At 43.6% G+C, this 26,215-nt stretch overlaps 1 protein-coding gene across 4 annotated transcripts in view; it reads right to left on the reverse strand.

Moving 5' to 3' along the window:
• The window catches only part of FARP1 (FERM, ARH/RhoGEF and pleckstrin domain protein 1), a 293,661-nt gene that overhangs the window by 85,385 nt on the left and 182,061 nt on the right, over nucleotides 1–26,215 (reverse strand). For all 4 annotated transcript variants that reach the window (XM_078432359.2, XM_078432357.2, XM_078432366.2 and 1 more), the window contains exon 3: nucleotides 13,332–13,436. In XM_078432359.2, the coding sequence (XP_078288485.2) occupies nucleotides 13,332–13,436 (105 nt within the window). The remainder of the gene's footprint in view (nucleotides 1–13,331; nucleotides 13,437–26,215) is intronic.

The following is a 26,215-nucleotide window of genomic DNA, read 5'->3' on the forward strand; positions in this document are numbered from 1 at the left end:
AGGCCTCCCTCGACTTGTAGATAAATGTCTGCCTTCCGGATGTGCACACCCACGACCATCCCACGACCATCGTTCTGTGCACACATACTCCAGGTGTCTCTCTGGTATGTCCAAATTTCCTCTTTGTAAAGTGACAAGTGTCAGTGGATTAGGGCCCACTCTAATGGCCTCATTTTAACTTAACCATCTCTCTTTTTTTTAAAAAATCTTTATTTACTTTTGAAAGAGAGAGAGAGAGAGAGAGAGACAGACAGACAGACAGACAGACAAATAGACACAGGGAGATATAGAATCCGAAGCAGGCTCCAGCTGCTCTGTCAGCACAGAGCCTGACGGGGGCTCTGTGAACCACGAGATCACGACCTCAGCCGAAGTCAGATGCTTAACCGACTGAGCCACCTAGGCACCCATTAACCACCTCTTTAAAGGTCCTATCCTCAAGTACAGTTTCATTCTGAGGTACTGCGTGTTAGAGCTTCAACACAGAAATTTTAGGAGGCCACAACTCAGCCTATAACATCTATCTTCCACAATTTGGTATCAACACAGCTTCCCAGCCCAGTGTTCTCCCATTTGCCTACATTTCAGTCAGGTTCCCTTTTTTCCTCTGCTCTTCTTCTGTTAATGTTAGTGTTAAGTGAGAACAACACTTTACTGCCTAGTTATGAAAGGCAGGGCAAGATGAGCCACTGCTCCCAAAGCGGTTTCTGTTCTTTCCCTAAACCTTTTTAGCCCCTATCATGTTGATGAGTGACATTTTAGGCAGATTTTGCAGGCAACTAAAATATTGGAGGTATTTTGGAAAGGTTCTTATTAAAAGAGACTCAGTTACTAGATATCTTTCAGGAAGGGCATTGGGAAGAGACTGTTTCTTGGGCACCTCCTGCGTGCCAGGCACTAAACAGGTGCTTTATAAATTCTCATTTAATGCTCCTAACAAGATGGTCATTTTACACAGGCAGGAAGCCAAGCTCAGAAAGCTTATTTAAGCTGCCCAAGGTCACACATAGCTGAGATTCAACATCAAGTCCATTTGACCCCAAACCTGTGCTTTTCTGTAACATAATATGCTGCCCCTCTAAAAGCTAACAGACTCAACAAAAGCTCAGCTCTCCTCTTCAGGTTTAAAAATAAAAACTGCGGGGTGCCTGGGAGACTCAGTCGGTTAAGCATCCGACTTCGGCTCAGGTCATGATTTCACAGTTTGTGGGTTCGAGCCCCGCATCAGGCTCTGTGCTGATGGCTTGCTCAGAGCCTGGAGTCTGCTTCAGATTCTGTGTCTCCTTCTCTCTCTGCCCCTCCCCCGCTCATGCTTTGTCTCACTCTGTTTCTCAAAAATAAATAAATGTAAAAAAAAATTTTTTTTTTTTAAATAAAAATCAAAACTGCATACAACAGGGGCGCCTGGGTGGCTCAGTCAGCTAAGCGTCCGACTTCATCTCAGGTCATTATCTCGTGGCTCGTGAGTTCAAGCCGCACATCGGGTTCTGTGCTGACAGCTCAGGGCCTGGAGCCTGCTTCCGATTCTGTGTCTCCCTCTCTCTCTGCCCCTCCCTCACTCATGATCTCTCTCTCTCTCAAAAATAAACAAACATTAAAAAATTTTTTAAAACCTGCATACAAAAATATTTCATCACCTATAACATATATAGGAGCCAGATAAAATGTTATAGAAAATTATCTAGTGTCTAGAATTCATTGCAACAAAGTAGTCTTACCACAAGCTAATTCCAACATGAAATAACTTCACTTTGAATTTGTTTGTAATAATTTGTTTAAATGTAATTTTTCATATTAATGTTAAGTGTGGCTTTCTTTTTAAACGAATTAGAGATTTTTGATTCTGTCATAGATTTACAGAGACTGGATTTATCTTCCTACAGGAAAAACAAATAAACAAAAATAAAAAAAAAAAAAAGGGAAAAACATACTTAGCACAACATATCTGAAGGCTGAGGACACCAGACAATGAGAAACTGTGGTCCCTCAGAGACAAAATAAAATCACGATCCCTACACTTGCCCTAGACTTCTGTGTACATTAGGTTTCCAGGCTGTGGTACAGAGAAGAAAAACCCGGAAAAATCCATGAGTTGAAAAGGTGGGGCTGACAGATCACCGGGGGGGGGGGGGGGGGGGGGGTAAGGGGGGGACGAGTAATAAAGAGTAGGAAGCTCCCTCCAGAAAGATCATTTAGAAGAGTATAGAAGGTTCCCATTGAGTAATCAGCTGAATACTGATCAGTGTCAACTTGTGAAGAAAGTATCCAAGATTTGGGAGAAAGAACCAATGAAAAGATTCAAGGTATCAGTGCCTGGTGCTCACAGAGTCAGGAACACTACCAATTCTCACCAGCAATATCAGACAACCCAAGGATTCTGGGCACTGGGCAGAGTACTGAAGAGTCATCCCTTAGCACTGAGGAATAATTAACCCCGGACTATACACTACATGAGACCCATTTAATGTGCTTAAAAGCCAGATAGGAGAGGATTAAATGGTTTCCAAATAACTTAATTGCATCCCAGAACACTCAATAAAAATTTATAGGAATATAAAACTATCCAGTACTCAACAAGGTAAAATTTACAATATCTGACATCCAATAAAGAAAAATCACCAGACACACAAGGAAGCAGGAAAACAGGACCCATAATCAGACAAAACACTCTGACCTGGAATGCAGGCATTATAATTAGCAGAAGAAGGACATAAAGACAGTTATTATAACTGTATTCCTTATGTTCAAAGTTGAGATATAGAAAACATAAAAAGACCCAGATGAAACCTCTAGAGATAAAAACCACATTGGGAGATTAACACACACACACGATAAGATGAAAAGCAGATTAGACCTTGCAGAAAAAATACTAATGAACTTGAGGATGCAGCAATAGAAACAATTCAAAATGAAATAGAAAGATAACCAAGACATTAATAGCGCATCACAGAACTGTAGAACAACTTTAGGCATCCTAACATGCATGGCACTGGAGTCACAAAGGACAGGAGGTGGCAGTGGAGGGGGCAAAAAACAGGACAAAAAATGAAAAGAAAGAACAGCTGAAAATTTTCCAAATTTGGTGAAAACTATAAACCCAACAGATTCAAAAAGCCCAGAAAATCTCCAGCCTAAGAAATGTGAAGAAAAGTGCATGGAAGCACATCATCACCAAACTGCCCAAAAACAGCAATAAAGAGGCAATCTTAAAATCAGCCAGATATGGGGCACCTGGGTGGCTCAGTCGATTGATTTCAGCTCAGGTCATGATCCCAAGGTCATGGGATCAAGCCTCAAGCTTAGGATTCTCTCTCTCTTTCCCTCTGCCTCTCTTCTCTGCTTGCAATCTCTCTCTCTAAATAAATAATATAAATAAACAGCCAAAGAAGATTATGCACAAAGGAACAAAGGTAAAGATGACAGCAGACTTCTTGTCAGAAACAATGCAAGTGGGAATGCAATGGGGCAAGATTTTAATGCCCTTGAAGAACAAAATTATTAGAATTTTATACCCAGCAAAAATGTCTTTCAAAACGGAAGGCAAAATAAGGACTCAAACATATGAAAGCTGAGAGAAGTCATTGCCAGCAGGGCTGTACAAGAAGAAATGTTAAAGGAAGTCCTTCAGGCAGAAAGAAAATAATATCAGATGGAAATCTGTGTCTACACAAAGGAACGAGGGACACCAAAATGTCAATTGTGTGGTTAATATATACAATATTTGAGACATTTTTAATATTATTTATAGATAACTGACTGGTAAAAATAACAATGTAGTGTGGGATTCATAACTTTTGTAAAAGAAAATAATATGACAAAAATAGCAAAAAAATCAGAAAAGGGAAAATGGAAGTATACTACTGTAAGTTCTTATACTGTAGGTGAAGTGGCATAATCTCTCTTAAAGGCAGGCCCTGATAAGTTAAAAGTGTGTATTATGAACCCAAAAGCAACTATGAAAGTTACAAATGAAAGAGTTATAGATTATAAGCCAACAAAGAAGGTAAAATGGAATCACTGAAATATTTAATTAATCAAAAGACAGGCCGAAAAAAGGAACAAAGAATGGGTAAGACAAAAATAGCAAGATGCCCATTTAAATCATATCAGCAATCACATTAAATGTAAATGTTCTAAACACCCCCAATTAAAAAGCAGGATTGTTAGACTGGACAAAAAGGCAAGACCCAAATGTATGCTACATTTAAGAAACACACTGCAATATAAAGATGCAAAAAAGTTAAAAGGAAAAGAATGAAAAACGTATATTATGCAACCAGTAATTTTAAAAAAATTACAGCAGCTATATCAGTATCAAGGTAAATATCAGAACAAAGAATATCACCAGGGATAAAGAAGGAATTTTTTTCATAACAAAGGTGTCGATTAATTCAGAGGGTAGGAAAATCTTAAGTATTTATACACTTAAAAACAGAACTTCAAAATACATGAAGCAAAAAGTGATGTAACAGCAAAGAGAAATAGAAAAATCCACAGAGTCTGAGATTTTAATACTTCTCACTAGTCCTGGGAAGGGCACTCTTCCCAGTCAGCAAGGCCCAGATGCCAAAGCATCAAGAATACAGAAAATAAAAAAATACTGAAGGATAAGATCAGTGGTTGTGAGGGCCTCAGAGAGGAGGGAGGGATCAGTAGGTAGAGCAGAGGACATTTTTAGGGAAGAGAAACTATTCTTTATGATACTTTGATGGTGGACACATGTCAAAGACATTTGTCAAAACCGATAGCATATACAACACAAAGAACGGACACTAATGTAAACTTTGGACTGTAATATGTTAATACTTGCTCAACAATTATAATACACATATCACACGACTGCAAGATGTTAAAAATAAGGGACCCTGTGCATTTGGGGGGGGGTCAGTATACGGTACCTCTCTTTACTTTCTGTCCAGTTTTTCTGTAAAGTTAACATTTTTTTTAAAAGTCAATTAATTAAAAAACAAATGAGAACAAAAAACCCCACGTATCTCTCCAGCTTAAGAAATGGAAGGTTGCCCATTGCTCTATTTTTCCCGTGATCCATCCTTCTCCCAGACTCTCTGCTCAAGGAAAGCTTTGCCTCCTCTGAGAACTGCCCCATCGACCCAGCCATCGTGGCCTCACACCACGGTGCTGCTGGTGATGTGTGATGACAGAGGCACCCCACGGCCTCATTTCTGCTGGGTTCCCAAACTTCCATCTGTCTGTGGCTCAGCAAGTCTTCATCCTTTACACCTGGCATGTGTCCACAAAGACCCCCTCTGGGATGTAGATGCCCTCAGACCCCCGGGGGAAGAAGCAACGTCAGGACAGGAGGCTGCTACTAAGCATACGGGAAGGAAATCTGGCCAACACCAGTGGGGCTGGGAAACCACCAACAAGGGATGTAGCCATGGTTTCTATGGCTTCAAGCCCCTAGAAAGCAAGTCTGCAACTACAGAGTGAAATGCGTCCCTCCAAAATTCTTATGTTGAAGCCCTAACCTTGCTATGTGACTGTCTCTGGAGAAAAGGTGTTCAGAAGTTAATTAAAGTTGAATAAAGTCATAAAAAGACAGAACTGTGGCCTTATAAGAGGAGGAAGATCTCGGTCTCTGTCATGTGAGGACACCGTGAGAAGGTAAACCTCTACAAGCCAGAAAGAGTGTCCTCACCGAAAGTGACCATATAAAATATAAATATAAAATATAAACTAAACAATAAGATGCCCATCTTCTTCCTGAGCTTTATCAGCACGTATTAGACACTGGAACCATTTTATCACATCAGTAAGCACTGTGGCTTTAACAAAACACTGGTGGGCCAACTTCTCTGGTTTCTGAGTTAGAACGCAAGCACAAGATACAACAGATATCCGAGTACCTCCCACGCGCAGGAATCCTGCTGGGCTTGTGACTGTAAAGTATCAGAATTAATCCTCATGACAATCTTGTAAAATCACCACTTATTAATCCCATTTTCCAGATAAAGTACAAAATCAAAGAGGTTCAGTATCTGCCCAGCTGCTATATGACAAAACAAATGTTCAAACAGAGATTTACAAGCCACGATGCATGCCCTTCCCGGGATCCTCAACAGGCTGATGAGATAAATCTTATTATACACCTATCTCTACCACTGAGGCTCACACAGCTCTCTGGGAGGGACCAGTGTGAGGAAAGGCAGCCAAGTGGAGCAGAGAGCGGCTTGCTGAGACAGGCTTGTGTGAAAATCCTGGTTATAAAGATCATTGTCAAGTATCGGGCAAGTTACCTCTCTGAATCTTCTCACTGTAACATGGAGATGATAAAACACCCACCTCAGAGAAATATTTTAAAGCAGAGATTGGCCAACTAAGGCTCATGGGCCAAATCCTGACTATCATGTGTTTTGGTACAGCCAAGACCAGCCTTTACACTTCTCGTGATTGGAAAGAAAAAAAAACAAAAACGAAAAAACAAAGGAGTGTATTTCATGATGTGAAAACTCTGAAATTCAAATATCCATGCCCCTAAGTAAAGTTTTATTGGGACACAACCATGCACATCTATTTAGATATTGTCCATGGCCGTTTTTGTGCTGTGATGGCAGTGTTGGGTGGTTGCCATGGAGACGGTATGGCCCGCAAAACCCAATCCATTTACTGTCTGGCTTTTTGCCAACCTCTCATAAGAAGAACAAATGAGATGCATTCAGGTGTGCAGCAGAGTCCAAGGGCAGCCAGGCCAAGGTCTCTGAGTTCACTCCAATGGCAAGCTACTGTTTTTCTGGCCTTTTACCAGCCCTTACAGTCTAGCTACCAATTAGCTGGCATATTAAGGACAGAGTCTTGACTCCTAGGATCAATAGCATTTCTGCCACGGAAAAGACCAATCCATAAAAAAAGCTGATGAAAAGATTTCTCTGCTCCTGTGGGGCAATCTCCCGGGCACGGCTTCCTGGACTCAAAGCCAAGGGCAGGCCAAACTTGCATGTAAACACGGCAACCAACTCTATTAACTGGCAAGCCACAGGACAAGTCTAATTAAGGGTAGAGCGCAATTGATTACTAATTATCACTAGTTTATTTCCCATCCTGAGAAACACATCTTAGACCACAGAAAGTACTCCTTCTCCCCGAGGCTTTTTTCAAACCCTTGCAGAATGGCCTGCCCTGACGTGGGTGTTTCATGTGATGGAAACGAGACAAGGGGAGGAAGGCTGGGCTCAGACGTGAGCCTACCGTCTAGGCACAAAGGTCCACAATTCCGTGTGCCAGGGACTCTGGGGATCCTAGTTTCCCCCGTAACAGGCACAGGCCCATGGGCAAGGCCAGCTGTGACGGCCCACGTTCAGACATTTTGAGACCCACCAGGCTTCTCCTTGGTTTGGCAGACAAGTAAACGGCCTCCCAGAGGAAGCCCAGTAAAGGTAATAATCACAACAGTAGCATTTAAAAAACGATAATATGTCTGTGTGCACCGCAGCGTTTTTCACAACCACCGAGGGGTGGAAGCAACCTCAACGTCCACCAACAGATGAACGGGCACACACAATGTGGGACAGCCATACAACAGAATATCACCGAGCCTCAAAAAGCACGGATACCCTGTCATATGCTACACCGTGGGGGAACCTCACATCATGCTCCGTGAAACAAGCCAGTCGCAAAAAGACAAACACTGTGGGAGTCCACTTAGAGGGATCTAGAGTAGTCAAACTCACAGAGACAGAAAGTAGGTTGGTGACTGCCAGGGGCTGGGGGGAGGACAAGAGAGCTGTATCACGGGCACGGAATTTCGGGTTTTTAAGATGTGGCACACTGTGGATACAGTTAACACTATCGTACTGTCCACTCAAAGGTGGTTAACACGCTAACACTTACGTTAGCTGCTCTTGGCAATTTAAAAAATGGGAATGATCAGAGTTTCCGTAACTAACACTTTCTGAACACTCGAGTAGGTCCCAGACACAGGGATTACATGTGCTGATTTTTTTTTAAATTTTTTTAACGTTTTTAATTTATTTTTGAGACAGAGAGAGACAGAGCATGAACAGGGGAGGAGCAGAGAGAGAGAGGGAGACACAGAATCGGAAGCGGGCTCCAGGCTCTGAGCCATCAGCCCAGAGCCCGACGCGGGGCTCGAACTCACGGACCATGAGATCATGACCTGAGCTGAAGTCGGACGCTTAACCGACTGAGCCACCCAGGCACCCCTACATGTGCTGATTGACATTATCACATATGAGCCTTTCAAAAACTCCACAAGTTGGGCACTCTTCCCTCATTTCTACCCACGTGCAGAGCGAGGGTCAGCGAGGCCAGCCCCCTGCTCCTGTCACCCTGCTCCAGGGACTTGAGGGCTGACAGTTGGACCTGCAGAGCTCCTTTCCCGGGCTGCTACAAAACACCACCCCACTAGAAATCGGCAGAATCTCAGAAGGCAATAGAAACTACCGGATACCTATCTTAAATTCCCAAGCACCTTTACTAAGAGCAGAGATGAAAACCCAGCCAGACCCCTCCGTTCAGCCTCTGGATACTTTTTGGTCATTATTTCTGCTCCTCTGTGCTTTTATTTCATTGAGTTTTGGGGATAAAGTTTAACTGATGTTCTGTTTTTTAAATGTTCATTTATTTTGGGGGAGGGAGGGGCAGAGTGACGAGGACAGAGGATCTGAAGCGAGCTGCATGCTGACATCAGCACAGAGCCCGTTATGAGGCTCAGACTCACGAACCCTGAGATCACGACCTGAGCCAAAGTGGGATGCTTAACATACTGAGCCAACCAGGTGCCCCTTATTGACGTTTTATACACACACGGTGCACACGTAGTAAGCGTACAGCTCACTGAATTTTTACATGCTGATTGCACGCGTAGAACCAGCACCCAGATTAAGAAACAGAGCACGGCCAACGGCCCCAGAATCCCTCCTCGTACCCTTCTCCAGTCACCTCTACTGCCTCACCTAACAATGACAGATTAATTGTCGCAACAACTTCTTTCTTAAATTTTATAAAATTAACTGTCGGGCTGGGATTTTGTAATTGACAGAGAATAAAATATGGAAATATTGTCAGAATGGAAGGATGATGGACAGCATGGGCTTGTGTTTAGACAGAACTGAACTTGAATCAAAGCTATGGCATTTCCTAGCTGTGAACCTCTGGACGAGGACTTAACCCCTTTAAGCTTTAGCTTCCTCATCAGAAAAAGGGTATATGATGGGCACTTCCTGGAATGAATGAAATACTGTAGGTAAAACTAATATGATGCCTTGCAACGAGGTATTACTCTCCAGGGCACGTGTTAGCAAACTGTGGCTTCCTGTATCCTAAATAAAGTTTTATTGGAACAAAGCCCACCTATTCATTTACATATCGCCCATGGCTGCTTCCGCACTATAAGGGCAGACTTGAGTAGTGGCAACAGAGACCCTACAGCCTGCAAAGCCTTAATATAGTATTTATTATCTGGCCCTTTGTAAAGTGTACTGATCCTTGCTTTAGAATATGGGCCATGTTAGCTGTTGTGTCCACAGGGACCAGAACAGTCTGGCACATGGTAAGCACTCACGTGGTGGCTTTTTTTGTGTGTTACATGCGACAAATAAACACCTGTTTTTTTGGTCATCGTTACTAGGTTTTCTGTATTTTGCAGCTGAACATATTACAAGAAAGCAGTGAGATCATAAAAATCAAGCACGATAAAACTTAAAAGTCACCAGCACAGGTGCTGGTGCACAGGAAGATGAACAGGTTTGTAAATTTTAGAAAGGCACTGAACTTGGGGTCAGAAGAACATAGTTAGAATCTCAGCTCCACCATTAGCTAGTTGGCTGACCCAGATACGGAACAGTTATGAGAATCTTAATGCCCTCAACACTACTATTTTTCGTTTAGAAAGGCATCTCCAGCTGGCTCAAACAGGGCAAGAATGGAGTCAGGGAAGCCATTAGGACCTTGTAGTAATTCAGGCAAAGGTGTTAGAAATAATGAGACAGCATATCCTCCAGTGTTCGGAGAATCATTATTTTAACACAAAAAAAGTTTATGAAACAATGTTCCATAGAACTTACAACACGGTATTGTAATTATTTGTTTCCTTGTCTCTCTTACCAAGCTGTGCACTTTTTTTTTTCTCTTTCAAGCTGTGCACTTCTAATGAATGGAAACCATAACCTCCTCTTGCTGTCACTTTGTATCACGTGTCTTCCATGATATAAAGTATGAGGACTGAGGCCGTGTAGGCACAAGAAATTTGTTGGATAAATAGAATGCAGAATTAGATTTGGCCGATCTGTGGTCATGCGCCATATGAAAAAGAACTGGGAGTCAGGGAGGCTTAAAGTTTAATTTAAGTACGAGGAAATGGCGAAGAGTATTTGGAGACAGGAATAAGCTGAGAAAACACTATTCACACCCACTTTTAGGTATGTGACAGATTGGTTCATTCACCATCTACCCACTCGCCTCCTGTGTATGTCTTCCTCGCAACACTCTCTTCCTTTGCTGTGACGAGTCCCTCTCCTGGTTTTCCTCCTCCCCATCTGCACCTCCTATGAGAGTTCTTCCCTCTCTGTCCATCCCTTAAATGCTGGTGTTCCACGCTGGCTTCCTTTCTACTCTCTACGCTCTCATCCAGTTTCAGAACTTCAATTAATATTTAAAATAATCTTGCGGGGGAGCCTGAGTGGCTCAGTCAGTTAAGCGTCCAACTCTTTATTTCGGCTCAGGTCATGATCTCACAGTTTATGAGATTGAGCCCTGCGTCGGGCTCCGTGCTGACACTGAGGAACCTGGCTGGGATTCTCTCTCTGCCTCTCCCCTGCTTGTGTGCACACACACACTCTCTCTCAAAATAAACATTTAATTAAAAAAATAGTCCTATGAGTCTTAAATCTCCATTTCAGCTCACATCTCTTTCCTGTGCTCTGGAAAATACACCCACAGGCCCTGCCCACTGGATGTCTCCACTGACACCCCCAAGTCCTCATGTCTGGGATGGAACTCATTGTCTTTATCTCTTCCCAGACATGGTGAGGCTTTCATCCCCAGCGATTGGTACCACTGTCCCCCAGATGGCAAAGCTGGAAAACCCAGCTGCTCTGAGCCTGCTTTGTCTCACAAGCCCATCCATTCAGTCACATCCCCAACCACCTCCTCCTCCAAAACCTCTTGAATCCACCCATCTCGCTCCAGCCCACCACCTCGGTTCTCCCGTAATCCCTTGCCGCTACGCCTCCAGCCAGAAACACAGCAAACCCCTAACGGCCTTCCTGATTCTAGTCTTTTCCTATTGCAGTCCAGCCCAGTCCTCTTTCTAAACCATAAACCAGATCATACCATGTTCCCTTTAAAACACACTGACAGCTTCCCAAACACACGAGCTTGGTACAGAACTGTGCTGTCCCACACAATAGCCGCTAGCTACACGTGTCTCCTGAGCACCTGCAATGCGGATGGCATGAATCAAGAGGGTCTGTGTTGGATGCACACCAGACTCAAAGGCTCCGCATGAAAAAATGTGAAATAGTTTATTCATAGTCTTTGCTCCTGATCACATGTTGAAATGGTAATGGTTTTGGACGTATTACATTAAGTTACAAATACTTTTAATTTCACTTTCTTTTTTTTAAACAAAACTGCTAGAAAATGCGAAATTACATACGTGGCTCATATTTTATTTTTACTGGACGGCAATGGTATAAAAGTTCTTCGAGATGTGGCTCCCTGCCTACTTTTCAGTTTCCTCTTTCTCATCTCCTTCACCTGAGCCTCTCCTCCTTACCTGTCACCCCCAGCCTTCCTTGAACATTCCTGCAGGTTGTTTTCTGTTCTTTATACATGGGTCCCCCCTCTCACTGGAACATTCTATTATTTTTAATGTTTATTTATTCTTGAGAGAGAGATAGGGAGCACGAGTGGGGAAGGGGCAGAGAGAGAGGGGGAGACACAGAATCCGAAGCAAGCTCTGGGCTCTGAGCTGTCAACACAAAGCCCGACACGGGGCTCGAACCCACGAACCATGAGATCATGACCTGAGCCAAAGTTGGATGCTTAACCAACTGAGACACCTAGGCTTCCATGGAACATTCTTTCTATTAGGTCAACTCCTACTGGCCTCATGGGACTCAGCTTTGTAGTATCTGGGAAGGATTTCCTGAACACCAATGTTATTTGTTACCCCCACTGCCCAATGCTCCCTGGCTCCAATGGAAAACACCTGTCACATGCCCTGTGCTGGTCACTGACTAAGCTTGACACCCCACCCGGATCATACATTCCCTGCACCTTAGTTACCGGATCCCTGGAGCAGTGGCTAGCAAGTCCTAGCTACTCTGTATACAGAATGGAAGAATAAATAGAAATACAGTCAATGAACTTATAGTTGCATAGGGTGTCTAATATAAGAATCAGATACAGCCTTAAGAAAGTGCCATTAGCCAAAACACAAAAGGAACAATAAGCTATGTTCTAACTTTTGGGTTCAAATGGGCGAAACCTTTGTAAAGAGCGTGACATATTTTTCAAATTTTACAATGATCAAACCTATGGATTAGGCAACCCCATGCCCTTGGATCTCACGTACTGAAACTTGAACGTAAGCTTCAGTGTACTTGCAGTAGCTTCCTTTGTTGTAAAAGCAAGAGACTAGAAACAAACTAAGTACCCCATCGTCTACAACAGATGTAAATCACGGTCATGTCTATTCAGCGGAATAGCGTGCAATGGAGAAGAAGGCAGGGGATTCTATGCATGGGAAAGAAGAGATCTTCATGATACATTAACTGAAGTAGAGTGTAAGGTACATGACATTATATGTTGTTTCCACACATTAGTGTGTTTCAAAAGTATGCGTGTGGGGCTCCTGGGTGGCTCAGTCAGTTAAGCGTCAGACTCTTGATTTTAGCTCAGGTCATGATCTTGAGGTTCATGGGATCCAGCCCAGTATTGGGCTCTGTACTGAGAGTTCAGAGCTTGGAATTCTCCCTCTGCACCTTCTCTGCTCTCTCTCACTCTTTCTCTCTCTCTCTCAAAAAAAAAATAATAATAATAATAAACTTAAAAAAAATGTGTGTGTACAGACACATAAGCAGACTTTTATTAGAAGGGTACAGAAGCAACTGGTAATGGTGGTTTCTGGAGAGACAGGCAAGGGAAAAGGGTCAGAGGGAGCTGGTGTTCATCAAGCTCTTTGAACTTGCTAATCCTATGTACATAGTACTTTCAAAACAGTTTAACAAGGGCCTTCTGGCTGTTTTTCTTCTAGGACATGTATGCATGGCCAAAGAACCAGACTGATTCCTCTCCTTTCCCAAGCTGAACAGATGGTAAAATATCAACATTAATTTCCCATCACTTACCGTGATCTTTTTGTGGTCGGGAAACTCGAGGCCAAAATAGTCCCCTTCCACGAGGTTGAGGTGGTTGCAAACTGCATCCAGCAACACTTTCCCAGGGGCTCTTTGCTGGAAACAGAAACAACAGGAGTCACCCCCTCTGAGACAGGCAGATATGAGAACAAACCATGGCTCCCACCACCAGAAGCCTCTTCATTCCTGAATCTTCTTCATTCCTGAATCTTCAACCTTTCTCAGCTTGCCGCCATCCACCTTCCAGAACCCTGACCGCCTGATCACCAGACCCCCGGCCGCATACCTCTGAGCCTTTTCCAGGCTGTTTTCACACTTAGATGATAATTCTCTGCCATTTTCTCCCCAGCACGGTCCCAGGCACCACCCCCTTTTTAGAAATAGACTTTATTTTTTAGGGAAGTTTTAGATTTACAGAAAACTGAAGACAAAGTACAGAGAATTCCAACATCACTCTTCTCACCACACACATAGAATCCCTTATTATTAATCTTGCATCCATGTGGTACAGTGGTTAGAAATATTGAGCCAACACTGATACATTATCATCACCCAGAGTCCACAGTTGGCATTAGGGTTCACTCTGCATTGTACAGTTCTATACTTCCTGACAAACATGTAATATTGTGTATCCTAACATGTAATATCATGGAGACACTATCACAGGATCAAGGAGGATAGTTTCACCATCCTAAGAATCCACCATGTGCCATCTAGTCAACCCTCCCCCGCTTCTCTGAACTCCTGGCTACCACTGGTCTTCCTACTGTCTCCAGTCTCACTTCTTCCAGAACGTCATACGTTTGGAATCGTACGGTACGTAACCTTTTCCTATTGGCTTCTGTTGCTCAGCAGCACGCACGTAGGTCCCTAGATGTCTTTTCGTGGCTTCCTAGTTCATTTCTCTTATTGCTGAATAATATTCCCTTGTGTGAATGTACCACAGGTTATTTATCCATTCACCCACTGAACGACATCTTGGTTACCACCCCAGTTTAGGCAATTAAGAAGAAAGCTGCTAAAATAGGCATTGGGGAGGGCACTTGTTGGGATGAGTGTTGGGTGTCGTAAGTAAGCGGTGAATCTCGGGAATCTACCCCCAAAACCACGAGCACCCTATACACACTGTATGGTAGCTAACTTGACAATAAATTATATTTAGAAGGAGGAGGAGGAGGAGGAAGAGGAGGAGGAGGAGGAAGAGGAGGAGGAAGAGGAGGAGGAGGAGGAGGAGGAGGAGGAGGAGGAAGAGGAGGAGGAGGAGGAGGAAGAGGAGGAGGAGGAGGAGGAGGAGGAGGAGGAGGAGGAGGAGGAGGAAGAGGAGGAGGAGGAGGAGGAGGAGGAGGAGGAAGAGGAGGAGGAGGAGGAGGAGGAAGCTGCCATAAATATTTATGTGTGGGTTTTGTATGGACAGAAGTTTTCAGCTCATGATTCTGTGTTCTTTTTGTGGAAGTGGAACCCCAGTCCCTGTTCCTTTTCCCTTCCTCCACAAATAAGGCAGAAATTATGGCTTTCTTTCTTAGGTTCCCCTAGCACTTTGCGCAAATTCTCATCCATACGACACCCATGCTGAAGGTAAGAGCGCATTTTATTAATCTCTGTATCCACAGAGCCTAAAGACTGACCAATTTTGAAGTGGATGAACAGATGAATAAAACTTACTCATTCCACAGTATTATATATGGTTAAGTATATACAAGCCTGTCTCTCCAATTAAATTCTGGGCTACTTTATAGTTCACCTTTATATTCTTATTGGCCAGCAAAGCACCTGACACTCAAATGCCAGCTGAAATCAATACTATACATGCATTTTCTATATACTGAACCTACAGGAAAAGGGAATGTGATATATAAGACCCCAATTTCTACCCTAAATGCCTTGGTTTCTCTTCACTGCCCGGTGGATTCCTAACGACCCGCTAGTAAAATGGATCCAATTCCATCACACGGATCAAACGTTTCTTCACACGGAAGAAAAATGTTTCAAAAACACAGTCCTCTACAGTTACTGCTTTTATACTTCCACCTTCCCTCTGAGAAGAGCAGAACATGTTAGGAACCAATTAGCAACTCAGGAGACCAATGGTCAGTAAGAGAGCCTGACTAATTCAGTGATGGGCATGTCCATTAGCCTGGCCAGGCATGACCCGAGGAGGCGTCAAAGGTGCTTCAGTGTCCGGAGGTTAAGCATTTTTTTAAACAGATGCCACTTTATATATTCCCATATTCCTCATCACGGAAATACAGAAGATAGCCAGAGCTATCTGAAGGTATGCAATATTCTCCATGGATAATCCCAAACTCACTAGGCTCTTTGAGTGCCTGGTTTAAGGGTCTCTGGCAGAATCGTTTCACGTGAACTGATGGCAGGAAATGTGAAAAACAGTAACGTCTAATAAAGAAGGAAAAGAGGGGTGCCTGGGTGGCTCAGTCGGTTGGTTGAGCATCCGACTCTTGATTTTGGCTGAGGTCATAGTCCCAGGGTTGTGGGATCGAGCCCAAATCCGGCTCTGCACTGAGCATGGAGCCTGCTTAAGATTCTCTCTCTCTTTCCCTCTGGCCCTCCTCTCTGCTCACACACTCTCTAAAATAAAAAAGTAAATAAAAGGAGGAAGAGATTTCACTTCCATTCTCTAAGAAAGATCATCCCTCCTTTACTTCCTGCGGTGAATTTACTCCTACAGTCTGCCCCATTGTTCCTCAATGCTTGTCTCCAATGCACATTTTTGAACTTCACTCTAAGAGTAATTTTGTTCAGAATCACATCACAGTATGTAAAATGGATGGTCGTGTTGGTTGCATAGCACTGTGAATATACTTAATGCCGCTGAATTTGTATACTTAATGGCTAAAATGGTAAATGTTACGTTATATATATTTTATCACAATAAAAAAATGTAGGGATGCCTCGGTGGCTCAGTCGGTTGAGGATCTGACTCTTGATTTTGGCTCAGGTCATGATCCCGGGGTCATGGGATGGAACCCACACTGGGCTCCTCACTGAGCATGAAGCCCGCTTAAGATTCTCTCTGTCCCTCCACCCCTTCCCTGCTCACGCACGCTCTCTCTAAAACAAAACAAAACAAAATGTTTTTTAAAAATGCAGAAGAGAAAAAACAGAAAAAGTGAGGATGGGGTTCACATCCTTAAATAGCTGTGATGCACTGTAGAATCAGTTTCAACTTTTTTAAGAACAAGAAAATGAGTTCTTCTTAGAACGTTATACTGAGGCGCAGGACTAGCTCCTGGAAGAGTGGCTGCGAAGGCCTGATCACACGGGGAGAGAGAGTGAACACCTATGTGTGTGCACCCAACGTTTGTTACAATTTCTCAGTGCAAAGAGACCTTTTACGTGTTTGGCATGAAATGAACGTTGCTGGAGTACCACAGATTTTGCATTTGGGTTAGGCTTTGCGCTGGAAGCCAGTAATGGGGTTCAAAGAGCTATAAAAGCGCAAGCCCTTTTGCTAACACAAATCTAGAAATAAGCTGATGAAGTGTGAAGAGGAGGAGGAGGCAACAGCATGGATAAAGCTAGCAAAGCATGAAGCAGAGACCTTGAGAAAGACTGAACCATAAAGGTATTTTCTCAAAGGGGGACTTACTTTAAGACACGCACACACACAATTCGGGGTGCCTGGGTGGCTCAGCTGGTTAAGCGTCCAACTTTGGCTCAGGTCATGATCTCGCAGTTGGTGGGTTTGAGCCCCGCATCGGGCTCTGTGCTGATGGCTCAGAGCCTGGAGCCTGCTTTGGACTCTGTGTGTGTCTCCCTCTCTCTTTCCCCCTCCTCCTCTCAGGCTCGGTCTCTCTCAAAAATAAACATTAAAAGAATACAAAAGACATACACACACAATCCTATTCAATGCTGTACAAGCTACATTACACAAGGAAGGGAAACCAAGTAATTTACACATCGTTTGAAAACTTACATATGTTAGGAAGTTTAACATGGAAAGGATCTTATGACAAATGAGTTGTGTTAATGATCACCAAGTGTTAGTATTGGAGGGGAGGAAACAGATCTCTAAGACTCCCACAGCCTCTAAGAAACTGTCAATCTGGCCAGCCCCATACTTAGCCAGTCTTGATTAAAGTATTCTAGACATGTGAGCCTTACAGAAAAGACACCAAATAGTAATTATATGTTTCATCCTGGAGAACAAATCAGCAATTAGCGAAACTACATAATCGCATTTTTCTTATTGGCTACTTTTAATGATGCTGCAAAAGGCATTTGAATTTTAGCCCAGCGCACAAACAATGTGGCTGATTTCAAACTCGGCGTCCATGTTCATTTTCTCCATTTTGAATGGGCTTTTCATAGAATCTATAAGAGTACATTTTCGGAAGAGGTTCGCATTCTTGGAGAATGTCTGGCCACTAAATATTGAATAACAAATAGTATGAACATTCACATTTGGTTTTAAGGTACTAAAAACAGAATCAAAGCTGCTCTAGTTTATTGTACCTTTAAAAATATATCTATGCCCTCAGGCTATTTCTATTACATAAAGTTTTATGTGGGAGTATTTTTCTTCTCCTCCAAAAGAATAAAGACAATTTTTTCTGGGGTGGGGGGTGTGTGGTATTTTCCTCTCTCTCCCTAATTCCTCAAAGCATCTGAACAAATGATTTCCCCTATACTTGAGACAAGCTAAGGTTCTAACCTCTCAGAAACAATCTCATAGACACAAATCTATAAAGATAATGTTTGACTAGGTTTTAAAAATTTTGCATCTGCTGAGGTTTCAGAAAGCTGTTTCTGGAAGTGTTTTTTTTTCCCCCCCTTCCTGGTTTAGGATTAACGTAACCATGACAACCAGGGCACGCTCTGATCCAGCAGAGAATGGCTTCTCTCAAAGGCCTTCGGCCCCCTTTTTCTTACCATGAATACCTATTAGAATATTATCCAAAGTCCTATAACCCACCAACCCTCAACAAGTCTAATCTTAGGGCATCAGAACACTGCAGATTCCCTCATGGCCCGTTGCTAGTTTTTGGCCAGGTGGGGGGATGTACTAAGTACACGGGGCTTGAGAGACACACACACGCGCTGGGCTAAGTGCCGAAGGAACAGAAATCGATACAAGTATCCCTGAGTTGGGGCTACAGACAAACAACCAGCTAAATATATGGTAAGTGCTATGTGGGGAGGGGGAGGGGGAGAGGGGAGAGGGAGACCTCTCCGGTGTCTCTTCCTAGAAAAACACTAATCCTTTTCGATCAGGGTTTCACCTCTATGACTTCATTTGACCTTAATTACTACCTTACTCCAAATATGGCCACAATAAAAGTTAGGGCTTCAATTTATGAACTGAGGGCAGGGGAGCAGAATTCAGTCCACAGGACACGAGTCATGATAGGACTGGAGACATTATCATCCATCTCCCAGGATCAATGTAAGACTCAAAACTGTGATTGCAAAGTGGTTATTAGCAAAGGCCCTGACACATAAGAACAAGTTCTCAAGTATTGCTGCTTCTGCTGTGTAGGGAAAATGTTAATTTATAGAATTAACGGCAGGGGAGGGAGTTGACATTGAGAAGGAGGAGCCATTTTCCACCCCCCAAGGCATGCCTCTGCAATGTCATGCGATACAAAACCTGGCTACCACATCAGCAGGCTTCGTGCCAATGTCCCCAAGGGCAGAGGCCATGCCAAGGATCCCTGCTGGAAGTGATTCAGAAGAGCACTTCTGACTTACGTGCCTGTCAATCACCTGCAGACCTTAACAAGCTGCAGGTGCTGATTCTGGAGGGACGGGGTGAGGCACGAGAATCTGCATTTCTAACAGGCCCCCAGGGCTGCGGCTGCTGCTGCTACAAAGACTATGCTTTGAGTAGCAAGGTGCCAGTCACCTGCCAGTCGATGAGTTGCTACTGAGTGACCTGTGGATCCTCCACACGTGGGGCAGGCAGGCTGGCTCCGTGGTCTCTCTGACTTCTGCTCGAGGCTAACATCAAGGCTAAACTTGAGAGTCAACCATAGCCAAAAAAAAAAAAAAAAAAAAAGCCAAACCTATGGGTATGGGTTGAATTGTGTCCCTCAAAAAGATATGCTGAAGTCCTATCTCCCAGCATCTGTGAACATGACCTTATTCGGAAACAGGGTCTTTGAGATAAAATCAAGTTAAGATGAGGCCATTAGCATGGGTTTTAACCCAATATGACTGGCTCCTTGAAAGAAAACGGTGTGAAGACAGACACTGGGAGAATGCCATGTGATAACAGAGGCAGAGACCGAATGATGTGGTTATGAGCAGGGAACATCAAGGATTAACATCCCCCCGCCCCCCCTCCCACCCCGTCAAAGCTGAAAAGAGGCAAAAAACGATTCTGCTCAGAGTCTTGGAGGGACCATGGCTCTGATGACACCTTGAGTTTGGACTTGTAGCCTCCGGAACTGTGGGAGAATCAATTAGTTGTTTTCAGCCACCCAGTTTGCGGGACTTTGTTACCGCAGCCCTAGCAAACTTATACAACCACCTTCTGTAGGGCTGTTACTCCCCTCTTAGCCACAAGGGGGCGGGGACAATGCAGTCACATCCAGCCAGCATGGTCCCTTTGGAAGAGACTACAAGGAAACCACCACCCAATAAGTGGGTTTGGAATAACAAAGCCCCTGGCCTTCAAAATTTCTCTAACTTGATAATCAAATATATTCAGCAAGTGCTAGACGAATTATGGAAGGTAATTAATCTTTCTTGATGTTAAAAGAGGCTCCTCTTTTTACCGTGGTTGCTCTAGATGTGAGTGTTGTTCTGGAACTGAAATCCTTTTTAAGAAATACTCTCTTCTGAGACCCTTCCAGCCGTGAAATCAGAGGGGCGGAGCCAGGTCCGAAGGGCACAGAGCTCACACGCGTTCCCAACACCCCAGCAGCCCGCCCCGGGGTACCACCCTGTCCTAGCCCCTCTGCACACACTCAGGAGCTGCCAATGAGGCAGAAGTTCAAGGACAGTACAATTTGAGAAATTCCACAGGAACCCACCTGTCCATAAATGCATGTTTTTCTTAGAAAATTTAGCACAAGGCCGCTGCCAGACACAGCTTAATATAAACGATGGAAAGAATGTCAGTCTGTGGCTAAAAATGGCCGACTGAACACATGTGTCTCCACTACACTCAGAAACCCCGCTTAAAAAAGAACAGTGAGAGAGGGGAAAAAAAGGAAAAAGAGGAATAAATTCACAGAAAACAGAGAAAGTGAGACAAGAGACAGCAAGTGAGAGATTCCCCCCAAATTCTAGAAGATGACAGACAAGGATGCTAAAATCTAATTACAGAGCAGAGGGAGACTCTGCAATAGGGAAACGGCTACATTACACAGAGTCCCGCAAAGGGTCCGAAGTGGGAGAGGCCAGGTACTTGTGATATTGCAGGCTAGAGGAAAACACTTGTTAAAACACTGTAATTTGGATCCCCATATAGCTAAGAGTTTGTAACTAAAACAACAACAACAACAACAACAACAACAAAAAGCCAACAAACCCAGAAGGTTATCATAAGGAATATTTGGATAACAAGAGCTCTTAGCAATAAAAAAAAAAAACACAGCGCAGAAATAAAAATTGCACTGGGAGAGTTTAAAGATATAGTTGAAAACCCCCCAAAACGAGACCTCATGGCCAAGAGATGGCAACGAGACACGGGCACGGGGCATTTGTGGGCTCAGTCCAAGAGTTCCAACCTCTGGGCGATGGGCCATCTAGACAGATCCAAGAGCAAAGCAAAATTATACAAGCACAAATGTAGGGAAATTCTCCAGAATGCAAGGGGAGAACTTTCTAGATTGCAAAGGGCCAGAGAGCATGTCCCAGAATGAATGAGCACTATCCATTTCAAGACAACTATCCGGATAATTATGGAACCCAAAGAGTGAAAAGAAGATTCCAAATGTCATGAGAGAGAAGCAAAGTATGGTATATCATAAGCAGGGCACAGAACTTCTTGATGGCACACGAGAAGCCAGAACAGAGTCCCTACCATTTCCCCTTACGGGACGGACATCAATAATAACGGCTGGATGAACAGCTGGAGTAAACAAAGACACTGGTGGCCAGATGCAGCTCCCTGGGGACTCACCCCGGGGACAGAGGGAACACATTATTTGCACACCTGTAACTCCCTAAGCTGCAGGCCCTGAGGCATTCCAGGCAGAAGGACACAGACTTGCCAAGGTCAGGCTCTCTCACTGTGGAGCTGGGATTCAAACCCAGTCCTGAGAATCTGCTCCTAACCATGGAGTCCCCCAGGCTCTCCATTTCCCTCTCACCCCTTTCAAGACCTACACTTGTAATTTTGAGGACTCAAATTGTCCTAGAGAAAACTTGCTGATAAAACCAAGGAAAGAGGCCCACACTTTACACGGGCCATAGCTGGTGGCACCAAAGAGGGTTGGGAGCCCACGTGATAGTTAACAGGACCGTGGTAGGACAGAGCCCCTGGAAGCTGGTGTCAGTGTCACATAAGCCAACCATGATCTCCCACTGCAAAGGCAGGACTAACACAGAAATCAGACAACTGAAGTGTGGGAGAGGTTTCTCATGCTGTTTCTCCAGCCCTTGGATGACGCAGAGAGGCAGCATAATGTTCTTATTAAGAATGCAAACATCTGCCTTCTTGCAAATCCTGGATCTCCACTCCATGGCGGTGTGACCTGGGGCAAGTGACTCTCTGGGCCTCGGTTAGCTCTTCTGCAGAATGGGCCTGATGACCAAACCACTGTACAGGGCTGTGGTGAGGCTCACGTGACTCACTACACCCCAAGCACTTAGGACGGGATCTAGTACTCACTAAACTCTACCGGGTAAGAACTATGATGATGGGGAGGGGAAGGAAGCAAAGGACTCAAACGCCCAACAGGAAACATGGCGGCAGCCTCATCAGCAGACAGCGTGATCACCATTGCTGTGAAACACCGGCCAGAGCAAGAACGGGAACTACAACTTTAAAAGCAAAGTCTGGGCGCTGGGACAAAGCTTTCATTCTGGGAGAAAGGAGCTAAATGTTTAGGCCTGCCCATCTCCTTGTCCACAAACGCGGCGATTCTTCCTCCCTCGGTGGCTCCAAGGGTGGCCGCAACTGTCTGCGCGGGCACACTGCACTCGTTGTTCCCCTCCGCACTGAGCCTCAGTGATCAGAACGCTCATTAAACACACTTCAGATTGGATTTCAGAGTCCCGACGCCAGGCTGGGAAGAGAACGGGTGCTTTCAGCTCCCTGGCTGTAATTTAGCTACGTTGCAACCGCGGCGTCGTTAGTACAGAAGTCACTCCCCTTCTCCCTTGGCACCAAGACTTGATGTGCGCATGCACGGCGGAGGCTTTCTAGTGCTTTCTTGCAATCCCACAACGCAGTGAGCAAGATATGAAAAATGTTTGCGGAGAACTGGGCTTCTCCTAGTGCCAGGTTTCTCTGCTTTTGACCCTGGGCGATTTGTTGTTTTTTGATCACTTTCAGAAGTAGATGAATGGGGGTGCCTAGGTGGCTCAGTCAGTGAATTACTGGACTTGGGCGCAGGTCATGATCTCCCGATTGTGGGTTCAAGCCCCGCATCCAGCTCTGTGCTGACAGCTTAGAGCCTGGCGCCTGCTTCACATTCTGTGCCTATCTCTCTCTGCCCCTCCCCTGCTAGTGCTCTGTCTCTCAAGTATAAATAAACGTTAAAAAAAAAAAAAAAAAAAAAAAAAAGTAGACGAATAAAAAAATTCCAAAATTTATTGAAATAAAATAATCTTGACTTTAAAAAAAACCCATTAGCCAGGGAATAAAATATCACACAAATAACGAATAAGGGAAGTACAAACCAGATCAGGACTGCTGGAGGAAAGCATTAGACCTTTCCCAGCAAAAAGAAAACTGCTTGCATTTTCCTTATGTCTATTTAGTTTGGCATCTTTCTCCTTGGGCTCAGTGGTCTAATTAAGCCTCAAAAGTACATTCAGTGCACGGAGCCTGAACTTTCTCAAAATACACCTGATACCATGCACTTAGCCTCTAAAATTATTATTCCGAAGTAAGATGGAAAGTAAATATTTTATTGAATTTAGCTTCACATTTGAACAGAAGGGTGAAGACTTTGTAAAACAAAGCCACCGAATAACATATGTGATTCTGGGTTCTCAATTCTCTTCACGTGCAGGCAGATTTCTTCTACCATGTTTTTTAAACACAGCCTTCCCCTCAAGAGCCAATGTCCAAGGTTCTTGGACAACCTCCAGGAACATTAAATGAAAGAAAAATTATTTTAAATCTTTGCAGATACTTTCAACAGAAAATATTTTTAATGTTTTTCAGTTAGGGGAGAATGGGAACATTTTCTCATCCTGAAAAAGGGTTTTATTTTTTTGTTAGATTTTTTTTTTTAAGGGGGGAGGTGTGCAGGGGAGAGGCGTAGAGAGAGTGAGAGGATAGCAAGCAGGCTCCATGCTCAGCACAGAGCCTGATGCCAGGCTCAGTCCCACCACCCTGGGATCACAACCTGAACTGAAATCAAGAGTTGGATGGTAAACAGACTGAGCCACCCAAGAGCCCCTGAAAAAGGGTTTTCAAATTATTTTTTATGCATAAGGCTTTTAAATTAAAAATATGTAAGCCGAAGTGTGATGTGAAAATTCAGCTTTCAGGACACTTGAAGAATTCTCAGCTCTGGAGTCCCCAGAAAACCTCCCAAATAGTACTATCTACTTTTCATTCTTTTTCAAGTACTTTTCAGGTTTAATATCCTATTAAGCACCTAAGAGATTGGGGGTATGAGTGAGCTCTGGCTCCAGGTTTGCCTATCTGCAGAAGAGGTCAGAATCAGTACGGGTGAGCTTTGAACAACTTGGGTTTGAATTTTGTGAGTGCACTTATATGTAGACTTCCTCAATGAATACAGTGCAGTACTATATGTTTTTACGATTTTCTTACTTTTTTTCCTCTAGCTTACTTTATTATAATAATACAGTATATAATACATAGAATATACAAAGTACATAACACCCAATTGTTTGTTATCTGTAAGGCTTCTAGTCAACAGTAGGCTAGTAAAGTTTTGGGGAAGTCAAAAGTCATAGGCAGATTTTCAATTATAGAGGGGGCTGGCGCCCCTAACCCCTGCATTGTTCAAGGGTCAACCGTACTTCTCCTCTTCTGAAAAACTGCAAAGCTCCGATTAAAGTAAGCACAGAGACTCCAGACTTAGGGAAAAGAAACTTACAAGTATATAACAAAGGTAACAAAAGGCATCCAACAGAGACAGAAAGTAGACTGAGAGTAGAATCGTGGCTCCCAGGGGTTGGAGGTGAAGTAGGGATGGAGAGCTATTGTTTTGGGGGTACAGAGTTCAGTTTGGGAAGATGAAGAGAGTTCTGGAGATGGCCGGTGGTGATAGTTGCACAGCAATGTGAATGCACTTAATGCCACTGAACTATACACTTAAAAATGCTTAAGATGGTGAATTTTAAGTTGTGTATTTTCAAACAGTAGAAAAATATGGGAAAATATCCAAAAGTACAAACAATCCACTATAGGGAGGGGCAAAATGGGGGGAGAAAAAGGCCCTATAGAGAGCATTTTCATTATAAACAAAGTATACATTATGATTATAAAGAAAGAAACCTAGCTTTTGCCTCATTTACAGCTGATGAAGCTATTACTACTAGGTATAAAAATGTGTGAGGGGTGCTTGGGTGGCTTCGGCTCAAGTCATGATCTCATGGTTTGTGAGTTTGAGCGCTCAATCTGCACTGTCAGTGCAGAGCCCACTTGAGATGTTTTGTTTCTCTCTCTCTGCCCCTCCCCTGCTCATGCTCTCTCTCAAAAATAAAATAAAAACATTTTTTAAAAAATGTGTGAGATTACATTTGAGAGCAGCACAGAATGGGGGAGGGATCCAGAGTCATCAAGACAGAACTTTAATGCTTGACTTGCCATTTACCAGTTACGTGGCCCAAGCTAGTTACATGGCCTGGGCACTGACTGTCCCATCTGGGTAATGGACTAATGATACCCCTTAATGAGGTGGTTCTGAGAATTTAATCAGGTTGACACATATAATGCCAGGCACCAATCCAGCACATGACATGAGGCTTCATTTGTAGTTGAAGGCTTCGCCAAGTTATTTCCAACTTTTGGTAGTCATGAAAACTCCCTTAAGTAGTTTTAAGCCTTACTACAAATTAACCACTGTAAGATAAAACATATACTTTCTGTTATATTCCAAAATCTTCTGAGGAGGGGATGAGGAATGAGATCATGGAAATAAGGGGAAGGGGGGGTGGAATTTTGTATGATGGACAAACTAGAAAGCCCTAAAAAGCACAACAGTTCTGTGTGTCCGCTGTTGATGACAGGTCCTTTCAGTCAGCAACTTGCTAGAGTAAGACAAAATACAAGCACACAGACCCTAGACCTAGGAAAAAGAAGCTCCTAATATACAGCAAAAGTATAGAGAGCATATCCTATTCTACTAGACGGACAGTTGACTAGAAAGACTGGAAGAATGTGAATTAAACATATTTCTCCTTTAAGTTATCAGACAACAAGCTCCTTGGGTATTAATAAACCACAGTGCTGACAGACAAGATCGTTCTGCGTGGTTTATGTCAGATTCTTTAAGTTACTACAAAACCTAGTGGAAAGAGAGGATGATCCAGTCAGGAACGGTTTCCAGAAGCGAATTCCAGTATCACAATGATTTTGAGGCTCACCTAGAAACTTGAAATCATCCACACTCTCTAACCCCATACATACCTGTACTCTCACATGCATGAAGAGTTTGGAAAATAGCCCTCAAGTCTGATTCATGCACACACTCACAGTCCTTCATGACACTCAAGAACTTGGAAAACACACAGCTTTACCTTTCATGATATTCTTTTCAAAT

The sequence above is a fragment of the Panthera onca genome, chromosome A1 (genome assembly GCF_046562875.1).
Source record: "Panthera onca isolate mPanOnc1 chromosome A1, mPanOnc1 haplotype 2, whole genome shotgun sequence".
Taxonomy (NCBI): domain Eukaryota; kingdom Metazoa; phylum Chordata; class Mammalia; order Carnivora; family Felidae; genus Panthera; species Panthera onca.